The sequence below is a fragment of the Paroedura picta genome, chromosome 2, assembly GCF_049243985.1.
Source record: "Paroedura picta isolate Pp20150507F chromosome 2, Ppicta_v3.0, whole genome shotgun sequence".
NCBI classification, from domain to species: Eukaryota; Metazoa; Chordata; class Lepidosauria; order Squamata; family Gekkonidae; genus Paroedura; species Paroedura picta.
In genome coordinates this window covers 21,570,503-21,591,789 of record NC_135370.1, presented here as the reverse complement: position 1 = coordinate 21,591,789, position 21,287 = coordinate 21,570,503, and the positions used below count along the sequence as shown (strand labels likewise).

Here is a 21,287-nt window from a genome sequence, read left to right as displayed (position 1 = left end):
CTTTATAGTAGCAAATGTTTATACACACACAGTTGATGGGTAGATTAATTTATAGAAAGTTAGATAATAGATAGGTGATAGATAGTTAGACGTGAGATGACGGATGGATGGTTGGATGGATTGTAAAATAGATAGATGATAGATTATAAAATAGATGGATGGATGTATGGATGGATGGATTATAAAATAGATAGATGATAGATTATAAAATGGATGGATGGATGGATGGATGGATGGGTGGGTGGGTGGGTGGGTGGGTGGGTGGGTGGGTGGATAGATGATAGATAGGTAGATAGATAGGTAGGTAGGTAGGGAGATGATAGATAGATAGATAGATAGATAGATAGATAGATAGATAGATAGATAGATAGATAGATAGATAGATAGATAGATAGATAGATAGATAGATAGATAGATAGATAGATAGATAGATAGATAGATAGATAGATAGATAGATATTCATTTGTTTGTTTTTAGCACCAGAGCCCCAGGACATATTTTGGAGAACTGAGAAGTTATAGCCATTGGATTTTTTAAAAATTCATATATTCATGTGTAACGTTTAGTGTCTCAAAAAGGCAGGTGGGAAAAAACCCTCTTTTTACAGTAGTGACAATCATGGCCTGTATCCTACCATTCTGTTTATCAAGGTTGGAAGTCTTCCTCCAACCTAGCGTGGTGGTGGATCGTGCTGTCAAATCACAACCCCCGTAGGGTTTTGAAGGCAAGAGACATTCATAGGTGTTTTGTTATTGGCTGCCTCTGTATAGCAACCCTGGATTTCCCTTGATGGTACTAACCAGGACCAACCCTGCCTAGTTTTTGGGACCTGATCAGATCAGCCTAGCCTGGGCCAGGCAAGAGATGTTCAGAGGTGATTTGCCATTGTCTACCTATGCATTGAGACTTTGGACTTCCTTGGTGGTCTCCCATCCTTGGTGGTCTTTCATCCAAATACAACCAGGGCTGAACCTGCTGAGCTTCTGAGATCTAACAAAATCAGACTACCCTCCAACTTAAGTTTCTCTTTGCTCCAACAAGAGCTGCATAAACTGGAGGATGACTTCTTAGGTGGAAGAAAGCTTCCAGATGTGTTAACCAAATTGGGAGGGTATAGGGCAGTTGTCTTTAGGTCCAGTTAATTCCACACATAGATAATGCAGAACGGCAACTCAGACCTAGGTCCTCAAGAAATGAATGCACCTTCACATTTTGGAGGAACGCAGAGCGTTTGTAAGTAAAAAAAAAATTTTATCCTTAGTATTTTTCCCCCTTTCCGGATTCTTCATTTAACATTTTGACCGAAAACATTATAACGTGTAGATAGTTATCCGTAAATTCAGGATCACATGATATGTAAATGAGAGAAGAATTATGGACATTTAATTATGTTGAAACTAGAATTTGCCATTATACAGGATTATCCCGTTTGATGCTCATGGGTGCGTTAAAGATATACTCTGCGGACCCCTTTTTCTTGATAGTCACGTTCCCCCCTTACAGTCTTCCAGTGAAATGATTTAATTCTTTCTTGTTATCACCGCACAGGCTTTGAAAGAAGATTTCCCCTTAAGCCACGTGATCTCCCCATTCACCAATCAGGAAAGAAGGGAAGGAATGCTTTTAAACCTACTGATTCCATTTGTGCTCACAGTAGGATCAGGAAGCAAAGGTCTGATTCATTTAACAGAAAGATTCCTCTGTTTCCCCCCCCCCTCTTCCTTCCCTCTTTGATATAGCGAATGTTTGTGCTTCTTTTGACCTGTGTTTCTCTCTCTCTCTCTGGATGTTCTTTCCATAGTGTATTGTCTGCTGGCTTCTTAGGGTCAACAGAAGGAACCAGGATAGGTGTCGTGGTTTCCTTCTCTCCTTGCAGTTGTACTTATCGAATTCACCCTTTGACAGAGCCGCTCCTGTCTTTGTGGCCTGAGCCGCGACCAAGCATGCCAGGCAAAGCCCAGATTTAGAAATGGGAAGCAAGCCCGAGATCCACGTGGCTTCCATCCACCCCATTTCATGCCACTCCTGTGGCTCCAATGATCCTTTTTACACTCTCTTTCCTGCTGAAAGGTGGATGCTTTCCCTAAGACCTTGCAGCTGAGGGGGGAGTGGTCCTGAGCCCCTGAATAGGCCTTGGAGTTGGCAGTCCCAACTGAAGAGCAGGGGTGGCAGGAAAGTGACAGCGCAGTCCAGGGCCTATTCTGCACACAATAGATAATGCACTTTCAATACACTTTAGAAGTAGATTTTCCACACAGGAAAATCCATCTGCCAAAGCACATTGGAAGTGCATTATCCTACGTGTGCGGAATGAGCCCAGACCATTGAGAGCAAGCTCTTCCGAAGAGGCAAAAGCCATGAATGAGGATGCGGGATAGGGGGAGGGCACTTTCCTATTGCTGCTGTTGTCCTGTGAGGGCTAAAAGGGCTTTGTGCTTTTGCTCCCAGGAGGAGAAGGTAGGGGGCGGGTGGGGTGTCAGGGATACTCCTCTCGCCTGTGAGCAGACAGTGCTGCAAATGGCGCGGCATCTCCTCAGTGAGTCTGGGGCCTGACCCAGCCACTGTCCTTCCCTTCCTGTGCCTCCTCAGACAGCCCGTGGCTGGAGCAGCCTGAAGTCCTCTTGCTGCTCCAGACAGTCATCAACATCCTGCTACCACCACGCATCATTAGCACGTCCCGCAGCAAAAATTTCATGCTGGAGAGCTCCCCGGCCCACTGCTCCACACCAGGCGACGCCGGGAAGGACTTGCGCAAAGAAGGCCTGGCGGAGTCCACCAGCCAGGCGGCCTACTTAGGTGAGTGGGGAAGGACAGAAACAGAGAGGTAGAAAAGGGGGGGGGGAGCCATTGCGCACATGCCTGTGGGTACACTGAATGGCCTTGAGGTCATGTTTTAGCTGATGCCAAAATAAGAATAAGAGAATCCTAGAGTTGGAAGGGGCCATCCAGGCCATCTAGTCCCACCCCATCTAGTCCCACTACAGAGATCAGTTCCCATAGAGAAAATGGATGCTTTGGAGGGTGGACTCTATGTAGGGTGGCCAGCCTCCAGGTGGGGCCTGGGAATCCTCTGGAATTCCAGCTTACCTCCAGACTACAAAGATCAGTTCCCCTGGGGAAAATGGCTGCTTTGGAGGGTGGACCCTGTGGCATTTTGCCCCATTGAGGACCTTGTTCTCCCCCAGGCTCCATCCCCAATCTCTAGGAGTTTCCCAGCCTGGGCTGATTCTGCACTTACTTTGTTATTCCATTGTGGATCCTGCTGAATTCAGATCAATTTGAATTTGGGTCTCCCTCTGCACATGATTAGGGAAGCTCAGAGGGGGGGGAGCAAAGCACAGCAGGAGCCTCTTTTTTTTTCTTTTCTTGAACGGGGGGGGGGGGTGGGTTGGAGACAGCAGAGGAGGGGGAATAAATCCAAGAGGAAAATCTCTGCCAAGAGAAGTTAGGGCTTCTGATGAAAGAAGTTAGGGATTCCCCTTTAAGGGAAGCCTTGCAACCTGGGAATCAGGAACTTGTGCCCTGGGCTTTTCTACAGTGTTGGAGGCTCAAGGCAGTAAGTTATTTCAGGGAAAGCAGATAGCTGCCTGCTTTCTCATGCTGATTTTTCAAATATTGAGGGTTAATCATAGAATCATAGAGTTGGAAGGGGCCATACAGGCCATCTAGTCCAACCCCCTGCTCAACGTAGGATGAGCCCTAAGCATCTTAAAGCATGCTTAGGGCTTAGGTTATATCCACTCCAGGATATCTTGGGGGAAAGGTAGGGTCATTCTGGATCAATCCTGCGGGGCTTTCCGCACCGGGATCCTTGTAGCAAATTGTTTGCTGAACAAAAAATCGCCATTTAAAATAGTGGAATTCGTCGTTATGCATACCTGACTTTGTAGTGGAATCCAGTTGCGTTTCCATCGTTTCCCACAAGCTTCCGGTCTCAGTAAAAATCGCTAGAAAGGAAGCGCTATTGCCAAGCTCATCCCGCCCCTGGCCGTCAAGCAGCCAATGGGCGGCCATTAGTATGCTCCCAAACAGCCCCTTTCCCTTTAAGAAAGGTTTAAAAAAAAAAAACAACAAACCCGTTGCAACGAATATGCGTTGATTCGTTGCAACGGAGAGACCCATTCACCTGGCAGGTGTGTTTGAGCTGCTGTTTCATCGTTGCCACGCTCCCCCCGAGTGAAAAAAAAATACCCCCCCCCTCACAGGCGCGATTTTCGGCCGAAAACAGTGTGAAAAATAAAGGGAGAATACATCAGCAAACGGGCTTCTCTGTTGTTTGTGCTTAGTGACTAAACAGCTCTGGGGAGGGACTGAAGCCGGGGAAGCCTCTAAATGGAGGCTCGCCGGTGTGTTGATCTCTGCTCGCTCGGAGAAAAAAAAATAGCGATCGCTTCGCCGGAAGATCAGAGGAGAGAGCCAGGGGGAGGGACTTTGTAGAAACCGCAACAATGGTAACGCACAGAACTTTCCTGCTAGTGTTGCAGATTGGTTGCAGGAGTGTAGCGCTTTCCGCAGGGTGAATCCACTTTTGGGGATTTCCCTGAAAGCGCTACAAGGAAGCGCTTTTTGCGGATCAGTTTCAGATGTGTGGCAGATTGTCAACGATGTTGTGCATAATGGCAAAACTGTAGCGTTTTCAATTGGCAACCATTGTGCGATTTTGAAGGAGTGCGGAAAGCCTCTGCTTGTTGCAGATGAAAAATTTAAATCGCTCAAAATAAAAATGGAAATCACATTCAGTATAGACGGCTGGGACTGAATTGACCTGGGATTGGAATAAAAGCTCCATGCAGATTCAGCCCTTGATATAGCAAACTTACTCCCCCATTCCCTGCTAACGGCCAGGAGGACCTGACAACCCTATTGTGTATATGTTATATTGTGGAGTATAGATATATAAAGAGATTCTTCTTCTTGTCATTCCCCCACAGTAATTCTTCTGATATGTAAGCAGGGGTGGTTTTTGTATATAAAATGTTTTATTAAAAATTGTTTTAACTCTGTTGTGAACCACCCTGAATGGACAGGACAGGGCAGTATATAAATAAGGTTTTATTTATCCATTTATTTGTCTTCCTCATAGCTCTGAAGGTGATCCTAGTCTGTTTTGAGCGTCAGCTGGGCAGCCAGTGGTATTGGCTGAGCCTGCAGGTCAAAGAGATGGCTTTGCGGAAAGTGGGAGGCCTGGCCTTGTGGGATTTCCTGGATTTTATTGTCCGCACCCGGATCCCTATCTTTGTCCTTCTTCGACCTTTCATTCAGTGCAAGGTAAATCAGATGTTTAAATGTCCCATTTCCTTGTCAAACGGCATTGTTAAACCTTTGTTAAAGAGAAAAGGATATAGCCATGTTTTTCGGAAACAACCTTCTAGAATCTTGACCGTAAGGAGGGAAATTCCTTAAGGAGCCTTGAGTAGGCCAGGTCATAGAATCATAGAATCAAACAGTTGGAAGGGGCCATACAGGCCATCTAGTCCAACCCCCTGCTCAACGCAGGATCAGCCCAAAGCATCCTAAAGCATCCAAGAAAAGTGTGTATCCAACCTTTGCTTGAAGACTGCCAGTGAGGGGGAGCTCACCACCTCCTTAGGCAGCCTATTCCACTGCTTAACTACTCTGACTGTGAACATTTTTTTCCTGATATCTAGCCTATATCGTTGTACTTGAAGTTTAAACCCATTACTGCGTGTCCTTTCCTCTGCAGCCAACAGAAACAGCATCCTGCCCTCCTCCAAGTGACAACCTTTCAAATACTTAAAGAGGGCTATCATGTCCCCTCTCAACCTCCTTTTCTCCAGGCTGAACATTCCCAAGTCCCTCAATCTATCTTCATAGGGCTTGGTCCCTTGGCCCCAGATAATCTTTGTTGCTCTCCTCTGTACCCTTTCAATTTTATCCATGCCCTTCTTGAAGTGAGGCCTCCAGAACTGCACACATTACTCCAGGTGTGGTCTGACCAGTGCCGTATACAATGGGACTATGACATCTTGTGATTTTGATGTGGTGCCCCTATTGATACAGCCCAAAATGGCATTCGCCTTTTTTACTGCTGCATCACACTGCCTGCATCACATCTGCCCTAAAAGAGGAGCAGGAATCATGACAAAGATGTTGGTTCTCTAGGACCTGAGCCCAAAAGATAATGCTTTTGCAAGGTACAGAAAGTATGAGATGGATCAGCATGATCAAGAATCTGGGCCTCTTTCTGTGGATGTTTTAGTTTGTGTAATACAGTCCTGAAAATGAGAAGAACTTTGGCTAATACTGGTTTTGTCATGTTCCATGGCTTTTTTTCCTGACGCACATGAGATACACTCTCAGCACAGAATTATATAACAGCAAAGAGTGGTGACCCTAGGCACATATCATAGGAGATGGTCTCCAAAAAGTCTAAAATTTACATATATTGGTTGGAGCCATAATTTACAGATCCCATTCAACCACTCAGCTCCACTTTATAATGAGTTTAGTATAAATATTTTATATAGAGTGTATTGTCACCGTTCTGACCACCGAGGAAGACCCAGTAGGGTCGAAACGCATTTGGTCTTATGTGCTGTTAGTTCTGTGTAGTTTTTTATGTAGTTTTTATTCTGTTTTTAATTGTGCACTATAATAAATAATCAACATTTTTACATTATTTTATTGTACAGCTCAACTTCTGTTAAGGTTGGGTTGTGTTCCTTTTTTGGTTTTGATGTTCCATCGCAAATCACCTCTGCAAAAAGCAAACTCAAAGTTCTGGCCAGAATCTCAGTAGTTTATTCAGAAGAGTACAAATGGCATCAGAAGGCTTCTGTGTGTGAGGATCTTTGGTGACTCAGAAAAGCAAACTCTTTACTAATAGTCAAAGATTTCTTTATTAAGAAAGTACTCTCATCAAGGCATTGCCAAAACTGGGGCCAAGGATGCAAGTCTTCACATATATCCCAAACCCTGCCACACACCTCTCCCGTGGGAGCCCACAGGAGAAACCTGCTGCAAAAGAACGCTGAACGTCCAAGGTTTGAACTGAGCACTTCTGGCGTGCTAAGCAGGTTCTCTGTCATTGAACGATGTCACCTTCCTTATTCAGCAAGTGACCTGACAATGCTCTCTGTTTTTCACCCCCTTTCCTTGCTTCCCTACCCCCCTCCCCAGTTGCTTGCTCAGCCTGCTGAGAATCACGAGGAGATGTCAGCTCGCCAGCACATCGCCGACCAGCTTGAACGGCGCTTTATCCCCCGCCCTCTGTGCAAGAGCTCCCTGATTGCGGAATTCAACAATGAACTGAAGATCCTCAAGGAAGCGGTGCACAGCGGCTCAGGTGAGGCAGATCCATATAGCCTTCATTGCCAAAAATAGATGCCTTCTCATCATCACAAGAAGATTTTTGACTGTAAACAAGGGATAAAACTGAGAGCATGGTATATTTGAGGGGTTTGGCAGGCAGCAGGTCCCAGGTTCAATCCCTGGCATCTCCAATTAAAGAGAGGTGATGTGAAATCTCCAATTAGAATCATAGAATCATGAAATTGGGAGGGACCTCCAGGGTCATCTAGGCCAACCCACTGCAGAATGCAGGAAATTCACAACTACCTGCCCACCCACAGTGTCCCCAATTCTATGTCCAGATGATGCATCCCCCCCAAAAAAAAACCCAGAATCTCTGGCCAATCTAGCTTGGAGGAAATTTGTCTCCCAACCCCCAAACAGTAATCAGCATTTCCCTGAGTATATAAGAAAGCCAAGTATGACACAACCCTTCCTGCCCAACCACTCACAATCTTCATTCATTCATTAACCTTTATTGGCATTCCAGACTATTACAGAAGGTCAGAGCAAGAGAAAATATAAGTAGACAACTTATTTGCGATATTGTTACCCGCCACGAGCCTCAAGGGAGTGGCGGGCTATAAATCTAATAATAATAATAATAACAGCAAAACAGATAAAACAGTAATTGCTATGTACTATGGTGAATCTCCCCAAAATAGGCAAACTCCAACTTTTGGCAATAACACAGTAGTTTATTTCAGAAGAGAACTAACAGCATCACAGGACTGCTACAGTGCTAGAGACGAAAGCAATAGAGATCAAAAGGCAATTATAGAGACAAATCCCCACAGACATACACCTGTTCAGCTTCACCCAGGGCAGTTCTCATCATCAAAGGATAGTGCTGTTTATAGCTAGCACCTCTAGATGGGAAGGGAATAGCCAGAACATCTGCAGGCATGACAGAGGGCCTTCTGGGAACAGAGCATGAGAGCAGAAAGGGAGGGGGATGAGGAGAGCACTTTTCCGCAGAGAGTTCTGAGACTCTGGTCAAGCAACTGGGATTTTGATGTGATGCCTCTGTTGATACAGCCCAAGACTGCATTAGCCTTCTCCCCCAATCTGTTCAGCCTATCAAGGGAAGACCTCCATCAGCACAGTGGGCACATCCACCTCTGCATACCGGCTGAGCCTGGCCACGATGTCGCGCTCCAATACTGGCACTGGAACAGTCTGGGAACAAGACAGTGAGCCTTCCCAACAGGCTTCCCAAGATACTCTGAGCCGGACAGACGAGGAGGATGAAGAGAGTAAGTATTCCCCCCTGCGAGGGCCCAGCTAAATGGCAGTGTAGCTCAAATGAGGTTAGCTGTTTGGCCACACCCGAGGAGGAGACACGTTTAGGTTCTGAGGGCGGGCAGGCCTTTATTTGAATAAAGGGAACTTCGAGCAATTGGACCAGAAGCCCTTCTGATCTGTATAGGCATCAATCTTCTATACCCTTTGATTATGCATAACCCCATTTTTGAATATGCATATATCACTCTTGGCACACGCAGATGCCTTTGATTGCATAAGCTTTGCGGAAGACATATGTTGCCCACTTTGACATTAAAGCAGCTTTATCAGCAACATCTTGTGGGCATCATTTCTGCAACTGGGATTTGTTTCTAACTTCTTTTTTCATTGACTCCGCCAGCTTTGTTTATCTGCCCACCCCTAGCCCTGGCCTTCTGTCTTAACCACTGCTCCCCCCGCCTTGACCAGGGCCTCTTCTGCATGATGGATAAGCTGATGAAAACTCACTAAATGCATCGTTGTTTTTCTGATCTCTGCACAGAAAAGTTAATTTACTCCGCAAAATTGATTTTGTTCTGCATGGTGAACTGCCTCTTCGGTGCTTTAAGCATCTTTTAAACATTGTTTCTGAAAGATGCTTTTCACCGATTCATTTCAATCCTGCCTGAGACGTCCTATTAGCCATGCAGAGAAGTTCTTTAGTTATGCAGATTGGTGACTGCATTAGAGAACAAAGCGGAGTTGGCAAAACTACAGAGGGCAGGGCTATGAATTGTTTCATGCAGAGAGCATTGCAACGTAGGTTTTCAACAGACTATATTCAATGCAGAACAACGATTGTAATATAATAAAGCGGTCTAAACTGGTTGTTTTTTAAACTGTTTTATTTGGCTCCATGCAGAATACCTCCAAATTTTGTTGCAAGTGATTATGATATTGATGCAGTCATATTATAACTGATCCTTCAGTTGAGGTGGAGGAGGATCCAGATCTTTCCCAGTCATGTATTAGCAATGAATGGGGGGGGGGGTCCAGTGTTAAAAGGAAAAGGTGTCAGGGGATCCATGGTAAAAACAATCCTATAAAATGTTTCATGTAAACATCCAGTTGTACAAAGCATCCCTTCTGCTGAGCCTCCCAAGCAACTACATGCCCCATGTTTTGTTTTGTTTTTCCTTTGAAAAGGTCTCTGATATACCACCAACTTAGGGTCAAACAATAGGCAGTTTTTAAGAGCCGTGTCCAGGTTCCTGGACCCAAGTGAGGTTCTCCACAGCCTCACGGCAGCTTCAAATAATACCTCCTGTAAGAACAAAAATGGGGCCAAAACTCCTGCCTCACCCCCCGCCCCCCAGCTATTGACAACTAACTCTGCCTGCTCTTTTTGTGTAGGGGAAATAGCCTGCAGGAGGCAAGAGACCTTCCCCCCTCCCTCCAGTGGTGCTCTGAGTCCATTTTTGGACCTTTAAGGCCCTGCACAGTCTGGGACCCACATACTTGAGGGACAGCCCTATGCACTCTGCAGGGCTCTACACTCTGCGGGTACAAATCTGGCCTCGACCAGGGCCAGGGCCTTTTTGGTCCTGGCCCCTACCTGGTGGAATGAGCTCCCGGAAGAACTTCGGACCCTGTGGGAGCTTTTGGTGTTCCGGAGGGCCTGCAAGACAGAGCTCTTCCGGCTCAAGTTTATATGGTTCAGGCTGGTGCGCTAAGGAAGAGCTGGACCTCCCACCCCCCTGGATTACTCTTATGGCAGCCCCTTTTTCTGCCCCCATGGTTGACAGTGGGCCAGGTTAGTTTATATGTCGTTTCTGCCGCTTCTGGACATCTTGTGTACTGATTTTATGTATGTTTTGAGTAGTTTGGCGTTTTAGGGGTAGTTTTATTGGGGTTTTTACTTATGTTGTAACCCACCACAAGCCATTTTGGGAGTGGCAGACTAGAAATCAATCAATCAATCCAATAAATACATACATACATAATTTGGGTTCCCCCCCCCAACTTTTACAAAAGATGCCATTCCCAGGAGCTGTTCCCAGAGCCCAGTCCAAGCTCTTAAAAACCACCAATGTGTAGTTTTGCCCTCACTCACCCTTCATCCATGGGGGAGATTGAGATCAAAGGCTACACTGTTTGCTAAACACTTTTAAAAAATCGGTTTTTTTAAACAATACCGTGACCAGGGTGTAAACTGCATGGAGCTTTATTCCAATCCCAGGTCAATTCAGTCCCTGCCGTCTACACAGAATGCGATTTCCGTTTTGATTTTGGGCGATTTAAATTTTCCTCCTGCAGCAAGAAGGATTGATCCAGAGTGACCCTACCTTCATTGTGCGATATCTTAGAGTGCTTTTAATGCTCAATATTTCAAGATTCAGATTAGGGAAAGCAGGCTCTTTTGCACTTTCGTGGTAGAGATGCCCTGATTGGCCAAAGGTGGCCATGTGACAAGCTTGCCTTAAAGGACAAGCCCCTAATTTCTCTCAACTTCTGTCAGTTGGATTTTTTTTCTCCCTTCTCTGCCTTCTTCGTTCCTATGTGTGCGGAATGGGCCCAAATCTCAGAAGCAACTGTAAAAAGAGTCAGCCTTGGATGGGATAGTCGTTGAATGGGAGACCTCCAAGGAATACCAGGGCTGTGATGCAGAGGCAAGCAAGGGCCCACCGCCCCTGAACATCTCTTGCCTTGAAAACCTCACGGGGCCGCCATAACTCAGTTGTGCCTTGATAGTAACAACTTGACAGTAAGGCCGACAGATACAAACACAAACACACTTTCCAACAATACAAAATGATTTCTCTTCTGGAAGACATAATTGGTCTTTGCTTTGAAAGTTTAAAGCAAGCCTGCTGTGACATGTCTACACAGAAGTACCAAAGCCCACAGAACATTCCAAGGAAGAAGAGTTAGTTTCTATACCTAAAGGAGTCTCAAAATGGCTTCCAATTGCCTTCCCTTCCTCTCCCCACAACAGATGCCCTGTGAGGTCAGTGGGGCTGAGAGAGCTCTGACAGGACTACTCTGTGCAAACATCTCTATCTAGGTGGGGCTCTGAGAGGGCACCATGAGAACATCTCTATCAGGACTGTGACTAGCACAAGGTCACCCAGCTGGCTGCATATGGAGGAGGGTTAGAGGCTGCCTCTCTTAACCGCTACCCCCAGCAGGGGGGCTGATTGTCACCCGACTGCCTGATTTCTCCTGTGCTCTGAATTCCTTGCAGATGACTCGGTGAGCATGCCCAGTGTGGTAAGTGAACAAGGCGCATACCTTATGGGTTCCATAGGGAGGAGGCGATTCTCCAGCCATCTCTCCAGCATGTCTGCACCTCAGGCCGAGGTGGGCATGTTACCCAGCCAAAGGTAAACACACGAGTTGTTTTGCATTTACTGATATACCTCCCAATAACTGAAATGCCAAAGGTATAAAGTAGTCTATTTCATAGATTGGAGCGTTCGCCACAAGGTCTAACTAAAGATAGGCACACACACAGAAAATTGTTTCTCAGTGCAAGCAATTTACCACTGTGTAATAGCAATTTTAAAGGTACCTGCTAGAGTGTTCCCTCTTTTCTTCCCCAAAATGCAGGTGGCGACACCACCTGAACAGGTTTAGACAAAGGTCAGTTGTTCTCGTACAAAAAATGTCATTTTCTGCAGCGTGATCAGAACAGAGGCCCGCTTAAAGAACTTGTCAAACGCAACACCGAAATAAAACTGTGTGCACAATTAGGCTGATCCTGCCTTGAGCAGGGGGTTGGAATAGATGGCCCCTTCCCACTGTATGGTTCTAGGACTGTTGAGAAGGTATGTGAAGGAAGAACTGAGGGCTTGACTACATCTTACTCTGGGTCCAACCCCATTTCTGTCCTGGATCTTTTCAAATCAGACTGAGACTTAATTCCCAGGGAGAAGGGGGCCTGATTCAGAATTAGGGGCCGTAATCTTCCTTCCCAGTTCTTTTCCCCCCACTGGTTTCAGGCAGACCCGGGGAATGGCTGTTTGTCCTGTAGTGGAAATGTATGCATTGCTCATCATTGTGTAAAAGTTTCCACAACTGGGTACAAATTGGCACCTTCATGGCATTTCAGGCCAGGAAAACAGCATGGGGCAAAGGTAGTTGACAAATCGGCCTCCACACACCTGAGGATTAAGCACGGGTCTGATTTGACTGGGCGCCGAGTAGACACAGAAAGGATCTGAGTTGGTTACGCCTTGCATCCCCTCTATGGCTTTGAAGGTGCCTCACTGCAAATTCCAGGCCTTTCAGGACTCATATTCTTGACCTTGTGCTACATATGCACAGATCTTCAAACAGATGTGTATGGCCCAGGACAGAGAGCAAATGTACATCTCTAAAAAAGGAGAGATGTACCCACAACTTTAGAAAGCAAGACTGTATGAGTTCACACTGACCTCTATCTGCAAATGAGAATTCTTGATTGTACTCTCTTTCTGAATTGCCTTAAATCCCTGGGTTTGATTTTTAATACAATTTAGCAAACCTTTGAAGATTATCTAGGCATCGATCTGTAAACTTCCTTCCCTTCTCCGGCCCAATCCTGTTGTCTTAGAAGTTGATTGGCTGTCCGTATTTGCATGGTGATAAACGTGCCCTGTGACCGAGGTGGCCTTTTCTAAACTTCTTGTGCATAGTGAAAAAAGCAAGACAGGCGAGAAGAAACACCATAGAGTCAGGTGATCCCAGTGTGCCAGGGATCCTAACCGAAGAAACATGCTACTCAAAGTCAAAGCACCTTTATTGGCGTAACAAAAGCATTTATGTTAAAAGACAAGATATTTCACATCCCAATTCGTTTGAAGAAAATCCTATGGAGGAATTTTGCAACAGCTTCTGTTACTTGAGAATTAGGATCTGATAAGAGTAAGTGCACTGTAGTCAAGGGATCATGAATCGAAACATGCTACGTTGAGTCCACTTTTGTTACGTGTCAAGCAACTTGTGAGATTCAGGGCCATTTCACACGAGGGAATTTCAACGAAATCATTACCAGATGCTGACGCTTTAAAATCATGGTTTCAGATGACGCCGTCAGCCTCCCGTCCCAGTTTCGCTCCATCTGCCGATTTGTAGCAGAAGCAAGGAAATCGGGAAAACTGCATTCCGCTGGTCAAAATTCCGACAGATGTCGCAATCACCTAAAAACATCCTCTGTTTACAACCATGAAAGCCTTGACCTGGGTCTATTCTGCATACAATAGTTAATGCACTTTCAATGCACTTTAGAAGGAGGGCTCATTCTGCACATGGAAGATAATGCACTTTCAATGTGATTTTGCAGCTGGATATTCCTGTGCAAAACAGGAAAATCTATTTCTAAGGTGCACTGAAGGTGCATTAACCCTTGGGTGCAGAATAGGCCTAGATTTTCCTGTTCCGTACAGGAAAATCCAGGTGCCGAAGCACATTGAAAGTGCATTATCCTATGTGTGCGGAATGGGCCCCGGATCATGCAGATTAGCCCAATCTCATCAGATCTCAGAAACCAAGCAGGGTCAGCTCCGGTTAGCACTTGGAGGGGAGACCAACGAGAAAGTCTAGGGTTGCTACGTAGAAGCAGCTAATGGCAAACCACCTTGGTATGTCATTGGCCCTCATGTGGATGACCCAGGCTAGCCCAAGCTCATCAGATCCTGGAAGCTAAGCAGGGTTGGCCCTGGGCCCATTCTGCACACAATGCATTTTCAATGCACTTTAGAAGATTTTCCTGTTATGCACAGGAAAATCCAGCTGCGAAAGCACATTGAAAGTGCATTATCCTATGTGTGCAGAATGGGCCCTGGTTTGTTCTTGGATGGGACAAAAACCAAAGAACTCCAGGGTTGCTGTGCAGAGGCAGCCAATGGCAAAAGGCCAATAGCTGCCTTGGGAACCCTACTGGGTCACTGGAGACTGGTTGTGACTTGACAGTGTTTTCCAATACTCCTTGATGCTGCCCTGGCTTGGATGGACCAGGCTCGTCTGATCTCATCAGACCCCAGAAGCTAAGCAGGGTCATCTCTGGTTAGACCTTGGCTGGGAGACCACCGAGGAAGACCAGGGTTGCTATGGAGGGGCAGGAAATGGCCAAACCAGGCCTGAATGCCTCTTGCTTTGAAAACCCTACAGTAGGGGTGGTCAAACTGTGGCTCTCCAGATGCCTAGAAGGGGCTCATGGGAATTGTAGTCCACGGGCTTCTGGAAAGCCACAGTTTGGCCATCCTACAGGGTCACCATAAGTCACCATAACTGTAACTTGACAGCACTTTACATGCCCCGAAGCATGGAGAAAAAGGCAAGCTGTGGAATACAAGCGAGGCTCCCTGTTTCTCTTCATGCTAACATTTTACGCATTCAGAAATTTTATTATAAGCTGTACCAGCCGGCTGTGAAGACATTTGGCAGGTACTGCTTAAGAACGCTTCATAAATCCGTAAGCCTTTTTTTTTCCATGGGCAACTTAACTAGCAAAAGCTTTGATTGGCGATTTAACTTGCTTGTTTTTGGAAGCTTTTATGGTTTTGATGTTGCAGAGGATGAGGAAAGGAAATATGAAATATGGTGTTTCCTTCTAAAGAAAGGTAGCGTTGATTTAGGAAAATGACACCGGTAATTTACAATACCTTTGGGTTATCAAAAGGTCGACCCTGTTGATATTTTGGTAATTTACAAAATGATTTAAAAAAATTAACTTGATCCAATAGTGTAAACCCTTTTAGTTCCTAACGCTTAGGCAAGGTCAAAAGGATCACCTTTGGGGGAAATTTCCCTTTGCAGGGAGACAAAATTAGAGCCAGCAGATGTGCTGATAACTTGACCAGTAATGTGGCCGCTTGGGTACCTTTGTTCCTCCGTTCAGAAGAAATAAATGTGTAGCGATACAGGGTTATTACTGAGGGGTGGATTGTCCACCACACCACGTCCCTCCTTTCATTTTACACGTAGGCAGTGGTCAGAAAGGGACCCTAATTGGTTGATAGCCCATCATTTTGGGATGCTGCCATGGACTTCAGACATGCAGATCTAGATGGTGATATGCAGTTTTACTACCGAACTGAGCCCCATCCCTCACCCCCGTAAAGAGGGGCAGGGTTTCACATCTTGAGACATGCCAACGCTTCTCCCTCCCTCCAAGCAATGTCAGGTATCATTCCTTCCACAGAAGAGGCAAGATGGCCCTGGCATGATACCACTTGGGTGGGCAGATGGTCAGGTGGGCATAACATTACTAGGAAAGAGAGGATCCTGCCATTGGGACATTGTGGTTTGAAGAACTGGGAGGTTTGACAGTCCTCTCATGCTCCATGCTGGATGCGTTTAGAGGGCTGCCTCATTGTTTCACTCGGACGTGAGAAGGGAGCTGAGGCACACTAATGAGGCTCCAACACTGTTTCTTTGTTGGTGGTTCCTCTTCTGATTCCCATGCTAGGTTAGTTTCCATAGCTGATGACTTTGCATAGGGTTCTCTGAGTAATTAGTTACATGTGAAGCTGAGTTACCCTGAAAGGTCAGCATTGTCTACTGAGGGGCAGCAGTTTTCAGGGGACTCTGGCTGAGATTTTTCGCATTACCTCCTGCCAGATTGTTTTGAATGGAGTGGCTGGGTTTGAACCTGGGACCTTCTGCACGCCAAGCAGATGCTTTACCCCTGAGCTGTACTTGGGTAAAAGAGAACTGATTCCATGACTAGGGTTGCCAGACCCCCTCAGTGGAAGTAGAGATCCCCCGCTGCCACCTCTCCCCCACTGATCAGCTGGCTGGTGTGGGGGGGAACTTACCCCCAAAAGAAAAAGTCCCAACTGGCATTTTAACAACATGCCTTCCGTACTTCAACATAACCTGGAAATCATGTAGGCATGTTGGGGGAATGCTCTTTTGGGGAGGGGGGGGGAGAAACTCTATGGTAGAAGCTAATTCTACCATAGAGTTTTTGCCCCAAAACCAGAGTTCTCCCTGTCAGGCCTACGTCACTTCCAAGTCACAGAGGCACTGACATGGGCATGTTGCTGAAATGTCGGATGCAACGTCCTGCTCCCAGTAAGTCCACCCCCACTGGTTGCCAGGAGGGACCTGGTAACCTTCTCCATGAATTTTTAAAAGATTCCTGATCCCTCAATTCAGAGTGAGGCAGGGTGACTTTAACCTCTTTGTGCCTTTCTCTTTAAGTTGACATATTTATTGTCTTTGAATATATTAAAATATCATCCAAATAAACAAAGATCCCCTGGCATGTGCCCCACCCCTGCCTTCATTTTAAAAAGGAAGCAGAACATCCTGATTGGGGGCCTCGATTGTCACATTTGTCTGGGCACTATGTGGGAGTGGGTGAGGGAGTCCAAAATTTTAGAGCAGTGGAGGGGTTGGGGCAACAAAAGCCATGAAGCTGGGTGTTCACACAAACACCCCCTGCCCTCCCGGCCGATATTTTGCTCTTATACTTTGGTCGGAATGCCATGGAAGTGTTTTATAAAGCTAGAGATTTCCACGCCTCCTAACTTCCTTCTTTAGGAGGAACAGGAAGTCCTCTTTTCAGACTGACTCTTGAGCGAGGCCACGTCAAGATCGAGCGTTTGACTGTCCTCCTTTCCTTTTATTATCCGTCTGATACGTCTTCTTTTTTTCCTGAACACAGAGACAATTGCATGCTTCTTGTTTTATATTTTCTTCCCTAAACGCTCGGCCTCCCTGCCCCTCCTGCAGTGAACCCAATGTCCTCGAGGAGTCCCAGGGCCTGGCCGCTGAGGGCAACCTTACTAGGTACAGTCTTCTCCCTACCTGTGTGTCTCAGTGTCTGTCCTGGGGAACGGTCTGCTTCCTCTCTCCACCGTCTTTCCCTCTGCCTCATCATTGACTCTCTCTCTCTGTCTCTCTCGCTCTCTTTCCCGCCATTCCTTTTCCTCGTTCTCCATCGATGACCAGGCCTGCAAGTCAAAGGTGCAGCCATCCTGCTGTGTTTGCAAGTTCTTCCCAGCAAGCAACCTCGATTTTGATTGGCTAAAAACTTTAGAGGGGGGGGGGGAACACATGCCAAAGCTAACCAGCTTGAGGACATGTTGTGACATTTCCCCCTTGCAGCTGAGAGGCTGCAAGAAACTTTCATCACACATTATTGCTCTCAGTTCAAGCATGATCTCATAATGGCTAAGGGTTTTGATAAAGATTTGTTTTATGTCCTAAAAGGAGTAGATTCTCAGCGATATCAGAACTTGCCCCTCTATGTGAGGGTGGGTCTAGCCCACATCCTAAAAGTTTGCCTCTTTGTTGCCTAAGTGTGTTGTCAGTTTTCATTTTTTCCCCTTCTATTCAAGAAACAAGCTGTTGTTTCCATTTGCCTGCTGTCGGATCTCAACACAAATCTGTCCTAGAACTTTGTTTGGAAGGGAGTGGAGCTTGGGCAGGAGAGGTCTCCCGATAGCCATGCGTTGAATGCACCCTCAATTTCCTGTTCCAAAGGGGGACTGCACCTTTAACATTCAGCTCAGTCATCTGAACCATCCTTACTGTTCTGTTGTGTTTATGCCTCACAACTGGTCCTCAATAGTTGGAAAGGCACATGGCGCCATCCTCCCCAAGGCCATGCTTCATTCCAGGGACACGCCCCTCCTTGACCCAGCCTGTGCCGCCTCCTTCGCTGTTCTTACCTAGAGAAGAAGAAGGAACATTGAGAGGGATGCGCCTCTTAGATGACTTCTCCGTGTTGTTCAGTTGTCGATCTTTCAGCTCAGAAAATTGTGTCTGTCCTTGGATGTGCCATCTTGATCATTCTCATAATTCATGGAGTTCTCTGTATTTGCGTTCCTTGGCTCAGCAGACAGATGGGTCTTTGGTGGAGGTCAGGGGTATGTGAGGGGGAATAGACTTTCCTAGGTCCTTTATTTGTTTGTTTATTTATATATTTGCTTGCTTGCATTCTGTTTTTTGGGCAAAACTCTATGGTTGAAGCAAATTCGATTATAGAGTTTTGCCCCAAAACCAAAAACCAGATTGTCGCCCGCAACGTCTCTGACATGCTAGCGTCACTTCCAGGTGATGTCAATACATTTGGGAACTCCCTGAAAGCCGCCCCCCATCCCCCGCCAGTAGCACAGATGGACCTGACCAGGCCTGGAGTGACCTTATGGTGAAGCAGAAACTGGGGATCTCAGGCTTCTAGTTACAGTATTAATGACCAGAACACACCAGCTTGGTAACTCTCCTCGAGTGTTCTTTGGGATTCCTCAAATGGGGTCCAGGGCTTCAGGGGTGGGGGCATCACAAGCTGAGTTCCTTTACACTCCCAAACGGAGAGAAAATATTAGATGAAAGTTGTCAGGCAAATGAAACATAGCAATCCAAACCAAGGGATAAATACGTTACTGGGATGATTTGATGTTCATTGCTTAGCGTGGGAATTGATTCTCTCTCTTCCCCAGTTGCACGACAGCCTCAGTGGGCTTTCAGAAGTGTTGGCAGAGAAAGGAAACATCGTCAAGCAGGTAGTAATTTTCCACCAGGAGGAAACCTGATGTTTAGAGGAAGCAGAAGAGGTGGTATTGAAGAAGGTCCTCTGGCTGGATCGGTATTCGGAGAGCTCCCAGCACTCGATGGAACCCAATTAACCCCAGTGTCTTCCATCAACAGTGTGGCTGAGATTCTTGGTGCTTCCCTCTCAATGGAGGCCCAGAACACAAATGCTACTCTGCTGTTGTTTTTCCACCTGCACCAGACACGGCGACTTGGGCCCTATCTCTCCGCATCAGACTCAGCCAGGGTGATCCATGCAACAGTCACTTCTAGATTAGACTTCTGCAACTCTCTCTACACAGGGATTCCCTTGAGACTGCTCTGGAAACTTCAACTGGTTCAGAATGCAGCAGCTGATGTCCTTACAGGGACCCAGCAGAAGGCACATTTGACACCAGTGCTCACCCAACTGCATTGGCTCCAGATCGGAGATCAGATCAGGTTCTAGGTTTTGGTACTAACCTTGAAAGCCCTCAATGGCCTGGGAATGACATATCTGCAGGACCGCCTCTGATGTGAAGATGAAATTGGCCTTGATCAGCATCAGGGCTTTTTGGCCTTGGCCCCAGGCTAGTGGAAAGAGATCAGGACCCTGCAGGACCTTAACCAGTTCCACAGGGCCTGCAAGATGGAGCTGTTCCACCAGGCCTACGGTTGAGGGTCAAACAGACCATCAACCCAGACCTCACTGCTGAAACAGAGGAAAGAGCGGCCCTCCAAGGATCTTGACCTCCTCCCCTCAAATTTGGGGCTACTGCAATTCATCAAAATGTTTTACTCTTTATATTTTGATTTGATTGGTTGTTTTAAACCATGTGGTTTCCTGATCCTAAGCTATCCAAAAAGGGTGGGTTACAAAAACAAAGCCTATTATTGTTATAAAACATCCAAAGGAAGCACAGGTTTGTCCGCATTACAAATAGGGTGTCAGGCCAATAGCAGTACTTCTGCCTGGCTTTAGAATATCCTGCACACTTGGTGTTGCCAACCTCCAGGACCCTGGAATCGCAATTGATCTCCAGCTGAAAGAAATGAGTTCCCCTGGAATATTCTATAGCAGGGGTGGCATGCTGGCAGGGGTTTGTGGGAATTGTAGTCCATGGGCATCTAGAGAGCCACGGTTTGGCCACCCCTGGTCTATAGCATTATACCCTGCTGGGGTCACCCCCTACCCCGCAACCCCTGGATTCTGCCCCCAAATCTCTGGGAATTTTCTGAGCCATAGTTGACATCCTTGCTGTACTATGGTCCACTGCTATTGGTGAAGGAGGGATGCTTTCAAGGGAGGATGACTAGCATGGTTCCTGCAGGTGCCCTGAGGCCTGCTGTCAACTTTCCTGCTGTCTGCCAAATGTTTTGAGAAAGTGGGTGGACCCAAGTGACATTTCTGCTCAGGCAGGCTTCTGATCTCCTGCTGGAGCACTGATTGGCTGAGCAGCTTTTGCAAAGGTCTCTTTGGGAGCAGCTGCCAACGCAGCACAAGGATGTTCACTGAATGACTGGAGTTAATCTGGGTGTATACGCAAGGAAACGTTTTAGAACAGTGCATTCGTTTTAAAAGGCATCTCATTAAGCAGAGCTTTTTGCCTGACGTGTTGAAGATAGAGACGCCAGTTCCTGGGTGGGGCCTGGGGATCTCCTGGAACTGCAGATCATCTCCAGACTAGAGAGATCAGTTCCCTTAGAGAAAATGGCTGCTGTGGAGAGTGAACACCATAGCTCCACTGAGGTCCCTTCCTGTGCCAAATCCCGCCCACTCTCCACCCCCAAAGTCTACAGGTATTTCCCAACCCAGAGCCAGCAACCCAAGCTGAAGTGTTACCCTCGGAGTTATGCATAACCTCACTCCCTGACATTTTGTGGTTGGCGCTATCTCCTGTGGCAGCCATTTTGTAGTTGGCTCTGCCTTCTGCGGCAGCCATTTCATGGTTGTACCCACCACCCTGTGTCAGAATTCCAGAAGTGTCCAAAAAAGGTTGGAGATCCGTGCTCTAAAGCAGTGGTCCCCAACCTTTTTATCACCAGGGACCAGTCAGCACTTGACAATTTTACTGAGGCCCGGGGGGGCAGTCTTTTCCTGAGGGACGTCGCCACCGCCGCATGAGCCCCTGCTCCACTTGCTTTCCCACCGGCGCCCCTGATTTCCTGCAGCCCACTGGGGGGCTCTGCCAGCAGCAGCTGTGCAGTGCCATGCAGTGCCCCGCCGAGGGGGAGCCCCAGCCATGGTG

The 21,287-nt window shown here is 46.7% G+C and overlaps 1 protein-coding gene across 12 annotated transcripts in view; it reads left to right on the top strand.

Annotated features, from left to right (window-relative positions):
- Positions 1-21,287, top strand: part of LOC143829091 (protein unc-80 homolog) — a 177,969-nt gene that overhangs the window by 138,679 nt on the left and 18,003 nt on the right. For 10 of the 12 annotated variants that reach the window (XR_013227999.1, XM_077319412.1, XM_077319409.1 and 7 more), the window contains 7 exons: positions 1,549-1,672; positions 2,590-2,796; positions 5,084-5,268; positions 7,141-7,306; positions 8,388-8,567; positions 11,780-11,918; positions 17,257-17,313. Coding sequence is in view for 11 of the 12 variants with exons in the window: in XM_077319412.1 (XP_077175527.1) it covers positions 1,549-1,672; positions 2,590-2,796; positions 5,084-5,268; positions 7,141-7,306; positions 8,388-8,567; positions 11,780-11,918; positions 17,257-17,313 (1,058 nt within the window). In the remaining variant the exon portion in view is untranslated. The remainder of the gene's footprint in view (positions 1-1,548; positions 1,673-2,589; positions 2,797-5,083; positions 5,269-7,140; positions 7,307-8,387; positions 8,568-11,779; positions 11,919-17,256; positions 17,314-21,287) is intronic. The other 2 variants (XM_077319413.1, XM_077319408.1) reach the window with 1 other exon arrangement.